Source organism: Melozone crissalis, unplaced genomic scaffold (assembly GCF_028551555.1).
Source record: "Melozone crissalis strain CALT ecotype California unplaced genomic scaffold, PUWL_Pcris_2 ptg000045l_1, whole genome shotgun sequence".
Lineage (NCBI taxonomy): Eukaryota > Metazoa > Chordata > Aves > Passeriformes > Passerellidae > Melozone > Melozone crissalis.
The window spans coordinates 29,606,783-29,618,072 of NW_026535823.1; the positions used below are offsets into that span (position 1 = coordinate 29,606,783).

Consider the following 11,290-nt stretch of genomic DNA (forward strand, 5'->3'; position numbering starts at 1 on the left):
TCAGGCGCAGAGCCCGTTCTCCTGCGCGCCGTAACGCTGGCTTTGCCCGCGGTGTTTCCGTGTCACCTGGCTGCAAAATGTGGAATATGTCAGGATTGTTTTAAATCAGCGTGTTCTTTGATGTAAGATCTTTGTATGTTTCAAGCCTAAATCAGCTTCCCTTAGTCAATCCGGGAACTGAGAAGGTTTAAGGATGTAGCAAATCAAGATGTTGATGTATATCTGTGTGTACATTGCTAACTCGTCAGAGTAACGTGTATGTAAATTAGTAATCAGTCATAATAGAAGGGCTGTGCTTGGAAAGTTACTAACTCTGAATTCCTGCCTATAAATAATGGCTGGAAAAGTGTGATGGTCCTGCTTGATTTGTGGACTCCAAGAACTAGAGTGCAGCTCTGAAATAAAAATATCTTAAGTGTGTAATTATTGCCTTGTTGCACACCAGGTAAAAATCCCATTTTGTGGGCAACAACCTCATGGCTGAGAGCAGCCCTGAGTCGGGACCTTCTCACTTTGGAGCCAGGTGGAGGCCAGTCCTTCTCCCAAGTAAAAAACATCAGGGCAAGACAAAATGGCCTCAAGTTGTGCCAGAAGTTCGGGTTGGACGCGAAGATCAGTTTCTTCACAGAAAAGGTGACTAAACATTGGAATGGGCTGCCCAAGGAGGGGTTCAAGGAATTACTGGATGTGGGACTCAGTGCTCTGGGCTGGTTGATCCCCAAGGTGAGGATCTGTCACAGGTTGAACCCGATTTCAGAGATCTTTTCCAACCTGATTGACTCTGCAGTTCTGGTTTTGGGGACCTGAAATGAGAAGTGGCTCCTGCTGCCAAAGGGCTGGTGACACTCCCAGGCAGGGAGCAGGCAGATCTGCTGCCATGGCAGGAGCAGAGGTGATGTTTTTCCCTAGAAAATAGCAAGCTGCTAACTTAATGTGTGGCTCTTGTCCTGCTCCTCTGGCTGACAAATGCATCTTGAGCGATGTGATGCAAAAAACAAGTTATTTACTGAGGGAGGGTGAGGCTGGGATGTGTGGTAATGACAGGGCAGCCCCGGCTGCACATAAGCCCTGATGCCTTGAATGTAAACAGAGGCCCTGTTGTTGTGGAAGGTAAAGAAACACAAATCTTTGCCTTCCAGGGTCACATCCTCTGTGTATGTGCATTGCTGACTTCAGTGTTTGTTGAGGTATTCCTTATTCCACCTTTTTTTATTTCCAGGGCCCTCCTGTGACAGATCTTAAGCATTGATGGTCATTGCCAAGGGAAATATGTAGTAACCTGTTGTTGCAGTCCAGGCCAAGAAGGAACTTTATTTAGTGATAATCTTATGATTTCCTCTGACACAATTCCTTTAAGACCTGCCCGGGCTCCATTATCATAAGAAGCACGAAGAGTAAAATCTGTCAGTCAGTAACACAGCATTAATTTTTGTGACTGTCTGCTCCAGTCACAAAACCAGCTGAGCTGTGGCAGCAGAAAAGCACTTTGTCTAACCCAAGGCTTGTGTGTGTCCCAGCTGTCAGGAAATGAAGAACTGAGATGAAAGCTTTCATTAATGGCCTTACTACACTTGGTATTTTCTTCCTTTTATTGTTTTCTCTATCTAGAATTCTCCATTCCTAAGCCATTGAGGCCTTCTACCATTTTTCTATCATTTTTCCACCTCAGTGTCTCCACTTTTTATTGAGTCTGCTGAAAGCACACTGGTTTGGACTTTTTTTCTTTGCATGTTTCTTTTTGCAATTGTTTCTCCAATGCATTATTTAGCTCTGCATAGAGGATATAGGACCTATTCCTATATCCTTGGCTAAATTCTTCTTAAAATCAATGGATGTTTTGAGTGTGGAAGGATGGGCCTCAAAGTTGTGCTCTACATTCTGCACTTCTAAAGTTTCCCCATGCATCATTGCTGCAATTAAAACTCCAAAGCAGACAAGCAGCAAATACAGCTCAGGTAATTATAGGATCTATCAAATACCAGCACTAAATATATCTCTAGATGAAAATCTGGTAAACAGTTGAGCAATTGGAAAGTTGTAGAGTGTTTGGGCTTTTTTTCCTTTAAATAGATGTGTAGTGGAAAAAACATTCTAACTTGTAATTTATATTATTGCTTCTCTTGAATTTTAATGAAGACATGTGCATACAACTTTTATTTTTTTTTTCCTTGAGGAAATAAAATAGAATATTCTCTGGTAAAGAGAGGTAGATTAAGACAATTTTGTAGCTGAGTTTTTGCTTACAAGCCTCATCTTATCTACAAAAAAATTACTATAATTCTCATTTCAGGAGAAGACCAGAAAGCAAATTTGAAATTTTTAGGACTGCAGAAGACCTATTTAGAAGTCATAAGTGATTTCCTAAGTCCAATTAAACAATTAACACCTTAACAGGTACAATTTTCCTGTGTGGGTGTGTCCATTAGTATTTGTGAATCTCTTTATATAAGTAGTTGTTCTGAATTAAATGAGGTTTTGTATATGCATGAAACTACTCACAAAAATGCCAAATCTAATAAAAGTAGTGTAAAGTAGTTTAACACTGAATATAAAAAGTATTTTCTGTGCTTGGTATACAAATACTTCAGTGTTTGGTACTAAAGTCTCTCTGCTACCAATTTTGATCATCACAATTAAAGAGTTGTCAGTTAAAATATACAGTCTTCAGCTTCAAATGAAAAAACTCACTATAAAATATTAAAATATTTGAGTATTTTATAAATCCAAGGAAAAACAAATTATTAATTGATAGGATTGTAATTCAACTTTCAGTGTAATTCATTTCTATTCATGAGTGCTGGGCTAAAATCCTGGCTGAAAAAATGCACTCCATCACCTTCTGCAAGTCAGAAATTTGATTTAATTCCATTTAGTCTGTTTGACCAGTTGAAATATCAGGAGTTCACAGTCATTTAAAAGATCAGACAATGCTTTTCATTATTGTCAAGATTTTTTCCAAATATTGTGCAGTAGAATATCCTGCCTTGATCCACTGTGTTGTGTTATGCACTAATTGTTCTTTACCCTCCCCTTCCCCACTGAGATACCAGTTAGAGGATATTATTTAAGAATTTAATAGGTATTAACTATTGTTGCATATTATCTGTTGTTATGTTTTTTAAAAAGTAGGTTTAAAATCCAGAAAATGAAGTTACTGAACCAAACAGAAATTTACTGTAAAACTGTTCCTCTAAAAGTTGTCATAAAATTCAACGCCCAATTTAATTCCAAAACATGAGGGAAGAGGCTGGAAATAAGGAGTGCTCTTTTTGTTGCCTTCTAATTGTTCCAAGCAGCTTTTCTGGGTACAACCAGAGCAGCAAAAGTGCTGAGATTTCTCACTTCAAGCCTTACAAGGTCCAGCATTTATCTCAAAAGATAAATTTATCTCAAAAGAAAAATCTGTCTCAAAAGAACCACCTGAAAAAGGCTGGGTGCATATGCCACCAGTAGTGCTGGGCCCACATGCAAAAACCTCAGTGGAAAATTAGCAGTGCACATTTTCATAATCCAATCTTTCATTTAGATAATGCAAAGTCTCCCTAATTGTTTCTGAGGTGCTTGATTGGAGCTGGAGTGGAGCTGTAGGAGTGTCATCCCTCAGGGACCAGGGATCATCATGCAAATGAGATCTGGATCTTGTCAGGCTGCCTGGCTTGGATGAAATTTTAACTAGGTGAAGCCTGGTACAGGAGATTTGCTTAGAGCTGCTGAAAAATATTAGTAAAATTTCTGGAAACTCGTGTTTCCTGCTTTGATAGCAATGGTAATGACTAAAGATCAATTTTAGCATTGACAAAAAAAAAAAAAAAGTAATTGCAGTATTTAAAACCCTGAGGCAAATCAGTGGAAATGCTTTGGAAAGGATAATTATACCTGTATAAGGAAGATCTCTTTAATAGCATTAACTGGCCCAATTAAGAAGTGGAGGAAGGACCAATCTGTTACTTCTTTAACTGTTCACTGAAAAAGTAGTTTCAATATTTGAGCAGTAAATACTGGTTTGGCTCTTTCCAGGATGATTCCCCAAGGTTTAAACATTCTAAGAAGCATTGAAGGGATCTTGTCTCCAGGTGTCCATAACATCCCAGAGGTGTTTCAAGAGGGACATGGCAGTCGGTAAGATTCTCATCTGGCATAATCCCACTCTAAACATCCCTAAAAGATAATTCTTAAGTGAGGGAAGATGGGACAAAAAGAGGATTCTTTGCTGTTCCACAGCAGCAGCAGCAGCTTGGACTGTTTGCCAGTGCAGAGGAGGATCTGCTGCCAGGAGTTTTCCCCAGGGCTTCCCTCTCTGACAAACACTGATGTGTGTGTGTGTTTTTAATGCAGGTGTGGACACACAGGTGTGTGCACACAGCAACACCTACCAACCAACACGGGCATTTCGTGTCAGAGGATTCCAGGGCACATACTCAGAGATATCAGCAGACATGGGTTTTACCAGGGGGAGTAGAGAGAACAGAGTTTAAGAGGGTTTTAATCCTTATCTTTCATTTCCTTGCTGTAGTGCTGCCATTGCTTCTGGCACTGTGCTCAGATCGTGAGTGGTACAAAAGTTTTAGTTGAAAGTGAAGGCCAAATCTCTGTTGGTGCAGTTGCCCAGGGGTAGTGGCACTGTGTGCACAGGGCAGCACTGACCTCTTCAGAGTTGGAGTGCAGAGAGGGGATTTTTTTTCTCTGCATGTGTTTAATTTGAGCTTTCCAAAGCAGCCAGTTGGAACTGCAGAACATAATTTAGGTAACAGCCAGCTCTGGCATTGTTAAAGCAAACACCCTTTACAACCCAACTAGGCAGCAGCACAAAGGCACTCTCTGCTATCACCCACAGAACCCACTGCAGAGAGCACAGGGCATAATTACTTAAAGAAAATGAGCAAACATTCCATTAAAACAGGAAAATGATGTAATCAGGAAAAAATAGCTAGAAATTTTAGAGTTATCAGCCTCAAAATCTGAATAGTAAAAAGCATTTTCATTTTGCAAAGTTTAAAGCTGGAAAAGGGCTCATTGTCTCTTTTTCAGTGAGAATATCAGGAGCAGTAAGAAGTCAAACAGGCAGAATGTGATGGGCTGTTACAGTAAAATATGAGATCTGCCATGTGCAAAAAAGATTTGGTGTGAGAGGTGGCAGGAGAGAAATGAACACTCAGCAGGAGCAATGGGTCTGTTTGGTTTATTCAAGTCCACATCCTACAGTTGCTCTACACAGTTTTATTCAAGTAGAATGATCTAGTCCAAGGAGAGGTTCTCTGCACTTCAATTAATCTCATTTTATTGATTAACTGCAGATACCTTATTCCTCCTATTAACCAACCCTAGGGCATTTCCAGTCCCTGACCAGTGTGCAGTCCACTGTGCTGAAGGACTTAGCAAAGAAATAACCAACCGCAACTCAGGGCTTTCAAGGGGCAGTCCTTTAATGAATAATAAAAATTTGAATGGCACCACCACAGCCTCTCTTCTCAATCTCAGCTACTAAAAAGAAAAGCAGGAGCCAAGGAAAGATGCTGACACTGTTACCTGTTAAGATTTTTTTCAACAATTAGTCACTTTAGCCTCTCCTACTGATGTTGTGTCTAAATGTTAATGTTATAATATGAAATCTCATCATTTACCTTGATAATATTATTTTTTCCTATAATGGAAAAGTGAAAAATTGAGGGATTTTAAAAGATTGGTGAAAGCCACTGTAGATGTCCAGAAAAGACTGTACATCTCATGTTCCCTGCAAGAAGGACAGCACCAGCCTCTCAAACACAGGGCTTTGATCTGCTCTGCATGAGTTAACAAATTGGTTAAGCAGTGTACTTAAAAAATTTTTATTCTCATCCTACATTTCTTCAGCTGACAGCTGCTCAGCTCTAGATTTTTAATTTTAAATGGCTACTTGTGAAATTGTGTGGAGTTAGGCTGAGTCCTGAGTTTTCCTATGACATGGAAAGATCCAGCCTAGATCTCAAATTCTCACTTCATCTTCTCTCAGACAAGTGTGTATTCCTGACTGACAAACAACCAGCTTCAACATGTTGCTGTAAGGCACACAATGAATTACAGACCCTGCTCCAAAACTGTGAATGTATTAATGCTGCTGCAGCTGTGATTGCATACAAATCTTATTTTGGGAAAACATGATGCATCTGCCCCAAAGTGTGTAACCAGGATTTTCCAGCAGGTAAGTGAACAAGTGTGAGGTCAAATGGAAGTGGTGCATTTTGAACCAAATGTTGTTACCTATTTCAGCGACCTGTGGTGGTCGCTGGGGATGGGAGAGACGGGAATCTTGTTTCTTGATCAGAAGGCTGGATTTATTGATATATGATATATAATACATTATAACTATACTAAATAGAAATAAAGAGAGAAGTTGCAGAGGCTGCTAAGCTAAGAATAGAAAGGAAGAATCTCTAACAAAGTTGTGTCCAGGGACTCTGTCCCCAGCTTGCTCCTGTGATTGGCCTTTAATTATAAACATGGGAACATGAACCAATCACAGGTGCATCCTATTGCATTTCACAGCAGCTGATAACAATTGTTTACATTCTCTTCCTGGGGGCCCTTGCTTCCCAGAAAACGAACAAGTCTGAAAGAAAGGATTTCTGTGAAAAAATGTCTGCGACAATTACCCAACAGTGTCTATAAACAAGGCAGAATCAGAATCAAACCTCTTCCTTTTTTCCCTGATAGCCTTTCCATTCAGTAGAACTAGAGCTGCATTTTGGTGCTTTGCCGTGGAAGCTGCACATTGCTGACTGTTGTTAGAATTACAAATGAGCAACACTGAAACTAATTCAGAGAAGAAAAGAGCTGCTGGGCCTGTGGCAGTGCCCAGGTGGAGCAGGTGCTGCTGCAGGAATCAGAGAGAGTGATGGACTTGGACATCCACATGCAGCACAGAGAATGGAACTGACAAAATCCCAACATTCAACAAGCAGCATTATTTTCTTTAAAATGTCCTTCACGGTGGGTATGACTCTCCAAACCAGGAATGCAGCAGATGAGTAGGTAGCAAGGCAGTCCAGTTGTGTGTTGGCCAAATTCCAAGTTCAGTAATTACACTCTACTCCTAAATTCCCCCCACAGCTCTCAGTTTCTGCCTCTCTTTTTCTGCCTGTCCCGGAGCATTGTGCAGTGTTTCTTTGAAGCTGTACAACACTGAAAAATATCTCCTCCCATTAAAACTGCCCAGGGAATTTAGGTAGACAGAAAGCTATTACCAGAGTTGGAATGTGGGCAGAACACCAAGGTTACCTTACACTTGCATGGGGATCAAGAGAGCTTTGCTGACGAGGAGTGTCAGACCCTTATTAAAGAGCACAAGTGGGAATAGCTCACTGTGCTGCCTGAATACAAACCCAGGAACTTGGGATCTCCGCCCCTGGAAGCGACCCAACACCTGGGATGTTTCCTAACAAATCACTCTGTAAAAGCCTCTGATGTTGCAGAGTATCTTAGAATTATCTTATATGATTATTTAGTAATATTCATGAAATTATTTGCTGATAAAAAAAGTTTTAGAAACTTTTGTTTTCAAAGCCCTCATGAACTAAAAGCAAACTGCATTTTAAAAAAGTCTACCATGAGAAAAGCAGCAATATAGCCCAAATATGCTGAGGGAACTGTTTTAATTTCAGTAAATAGATACACCAAGAACCCCACAGAGTATTTAAGTATTTAAGCAATCTGAGCCAGGACTGCAGCAGGAGTGAAAGCCTTCTGTGTTATGTTAAATAGACAGCTGTAACAGTTTTCTTACCCTCCAAAGCAGGAGTCATTTAAAATATTTAGGTAACTGACTCCCAAATTCATTTCTACCCCAAAAATTTATTCTTACTAAACAAGAATAATTTAGAACATTCACTGTACAAATTCCTGCAGGAAGGAAAAAACTCCAAATCCATCACATACACCGAGTCTGTTCTTTGTATTTTGTGCCTTTTTTTTTTTTCCTTTTCTTCCTGTAGTTGCCATTCTTCTTTCAGCTCAGGGCAGCTCTAAGCTTGGGGCTTTAATTTCCCTCATTTCTTTACACTCGAATTTTTTATATGTCCTTGTGCGCAGCCACCTGAGGACGAGCAGCGCGGCGATGCCGATGCCAGCAGTGAGGAGCACCACGGTGACCACGGCACCAATGCCAGCTGCCAGCTGCCTCATGGAGAACTCTGGGGGCTTTTCATCCACGTAGTAAATCCCGAGCTTCTCAATGGCCAGAGCGTCTCCATTGACCGAGACAGTTAATTTGCTGTCGGATGGAAACACGGAGTCATTGTTCACGTCTTTTTCAAAGTAATAGGCCACGTCAGCGATATCTACATCCCAGCTGGGCTTCTTGTTCTGCTCCAGGCGGATTTGGATGAGGGGGGGCTCGTACTTGATGGCAGCGATGTACTTGGGGCGCAGCTTGTACCTGCTCTCAAAGAGCCGCGTCAGGGCCTCGGCCACGGCGGGAACGGCGAAGGCGCCGGGGCTCCTCCTGTGCGTCAGCTCGATGTAGATCCACCTGGTGCGCACCAGCTCGCCGCAGCTCAGGCCGCTGCCTCCCCTGTCGCTCCTGCGCACGCCCGCCGTGTTCACGCACCAGCAGCTGCCGGACTGGTTGCACTGCCGGGCCTTGAACACGCCGCTGTCCTCGCACTCGGGGTCGTACATGCCGTCGCTGTCGGACACCGCCTGGGGAGGTCTCCAGAGGCGCTTCTCCTTCAGGGGGATCATTTCTGCCTTCATCAGAAAGCATTTGGAAGTCAGGGTCGAGCAGTCTACGGGGTGATGTGAACCTGCCAGCCTGCAGGTGCAGTTCCCTGGGCCGTCCTGGGCACACACTGCCCACTTGTTGGTCGCACAGGTACAGCTGTCGTGGGCTGGTGAAGCGACTGCCAGCATCAAGCCCAGCACAACCCCAAAGAGAGGCTCCATAGTGCAGGAGAAAAGCACAGATACAGTCCTGAGCGACAGCAGGCAGCATCCAAAGCTTTAATCCACTGATGGAGGCTGCTCATTCCTACACACTGGCGTGCTGCTCCCTTTATTGATTCAAATCAGACCCACCAAACAGGTTCTTCTTCCAAAACAACTGCCATCTCCTTCCCAAATCCCAGTCAACAGCTTCTCAGCTCCCTGTTAGCTCTCAGGGAGTGGCACCTGCCTCCAGCTGCCTCCCTCGCTCCTGCTTGATGAAGAAACAACAGGGAAGAAAAGAGACAGCAGCCAAGCTCCTGCCGTGGGCTCCCGTTATGGATTAAAGACAAGCAGCTGGCCCTTTTCCTTATTTAGACTTTGTATGCACTGTATGCAAATGGCTGTCTAAAGAGGTTCTTCCACTTCTGCAGGAAATCCTACTCCTCCACTTCCATCATGGTTGTTCCTTTGTCTTTCACTGCACAGCATCTCTTATCATTCCACTATCTAGATTCTTATCAGTTATGGACTTTCTACTTTCATAGCTTTATTAAATAAAGCCTTTGGGAGTTTGATGCTTGCTGCCTGGGGCATCTGCTGTTCCAAGAGGAACCACAGCTGACCAGGCTGATGGCTGCTCTCCTGCAGAAATCAGCCTCATTTTCCAGCATGGAAAGCTTCTCTTCCAACTTCCCTTTGACACATGCTCATCCCAAGGCAGCACTAGGAATACTGATTTTCATGCTTATGTTGCCCTGACAAAGTTATTTGTTATTTCTTAAGAAATTTTTCAATCTGAACTTTAATAATGCCTTTCACAGAACACTCCAGTGGCTCCCAACCTGCCAGCTCCTGCACTCGTGGCTCTGTGCACACTGGGGAGGACCCTGCCTGCCAGGGAATGGGTGTAAAATCAGAGCTGCACATGGAAAAGGGATGTAAATACCCTCTGCCAAAGCAGGACACCATCTGGATATTCCTTCAGGTAATAATAACTGCAGTTAGCTTTCTTGGAAAATAATTGAGATCTACAGCTAAAACTATTATTAAAACTGCCAGGTAAGTCAATTTGTCATGTTGATGATTCTGTAATAGTTTAGCAACTCTTTTCCCATTTCTAAGTCATTCATTTACCCACACTACAATAATGTCCTTTTTTCTTTTAATTTTCACATCCCTCCTTCAAAGTCAAAATCCATTTAACTATCACCTACCTCCTCATATCTTGTCTATATTTTATTTCACATTATTTAAATGCCAAATGTGAAATATAGTTCAAAATAAAAGTGCACTTCTTCATTGACTTTTTCTTTTATTGGTGGATTTTCCCCTCTGTAAATAAGAAAGGAACGAACTTACTTTAAAGACAAGTTTTTCCAACTATATATATCTCCAACTACATATATATATATATATATCCAACTACTTATATATATTGTACATATTAAAAAAATGTAATGCCTCTTTGACACCAAAAAAAGTATTATTTCTTTTAATCCATGCTAAGCTGCAACAGTACTACAAGAGTTAATTATTTAGAACAGCAGGCTGTAAAAGGAATAATCCTGTAGGAAATGTGGAGTGCATTATTTCTTTAGTGATCTCTGCTTCCATGGAAACAATTTCTCAGCACAATTCTAAACCTTGTAAAAGTAGGGCAGTAGGTCTGTGTAAAGCAGCAATTAAACAACCCGAATACTTTTATCTAGGCCATTAAATACTTTGTCCAGCATCACATGTGATTACAGTGCTCACTGGGATGTTAAACCACCGGCTGCTTCCTGTGGGGATGGATGAAATCCTTATCCCTCACTTCCTTGGAGGGCACAGCACCAGCACAGCACCTCTGCCTCCTGTGCAGACGCTCGGGGTGCTCAGCTGTGCCACACCCCCCTTTTGGGGTGCACTGTCCTCCTCCACAGCCTCTCTTGGCCCTACAGCCTCCCTGCCCTCATGGCTCAGCCCTGCCCAGCACACCTGGATCGGATCGAGGCAGGGAATGCGGCTGACGGAAAGGGATCTTTCCTCCAGGGTGTGCCCCTGCCATTGATTCAGGACTGTGTCGTGTGTGCCGAACACCGGGGTACCGTCCCAGCATCCCAGCCCCAGCATCCCTGGGTCATCTGCTGATGGAGCCTAGAGCACAGCGGCTGTCAAACAAGGAGGGAAACAGCTCCTGCCCGGATGCGCTCCCTGGCGCAAATTCACCAAACACACTGGTACGAGGAGTTTCACTCCGAGTTCCGAACCTCTCCCGCAGCTGCTGTGACAAAGCTCCCTCTGCTGGAACCCAGCTTTGCTCTGGCACTCGGTCAGGGCCACCGACACGGCACAAAGTCATTCCAGAGACGAGATGTTACAAATACAGACACAGCGTTCTGGGTATTGCATG

The 11,290-nt window shown here is 42.7% G+C and overlaps 1 protein-coding gene across 1 annotated transcript; it reads right to left on the reverse strand.

Moving 5' to 3' along the window:
* Window positions 1–7,922: 7,922 nt before the first annotated feature.
* TACSTD2 (tumor associated calcium signal transducer 2) lies at window positions 7,923–9,247 on the reverse strand. The gene has a single exon (XM_054286163.1). The coding sequence runs from the start codon at window positions 8,914–8,916 to the stop codon at window positions 7,987–7,989; it is 930 nt and encodes a 309-aa protein (XP_054142138.1). The 5' UTR covers window positions 8,917–9,247; the 3' UTR covers window positions 7,923–7,986.
* Between the last annotated feature and the right edge of the window lie 2,043 nt (window positions 9,248–11,290).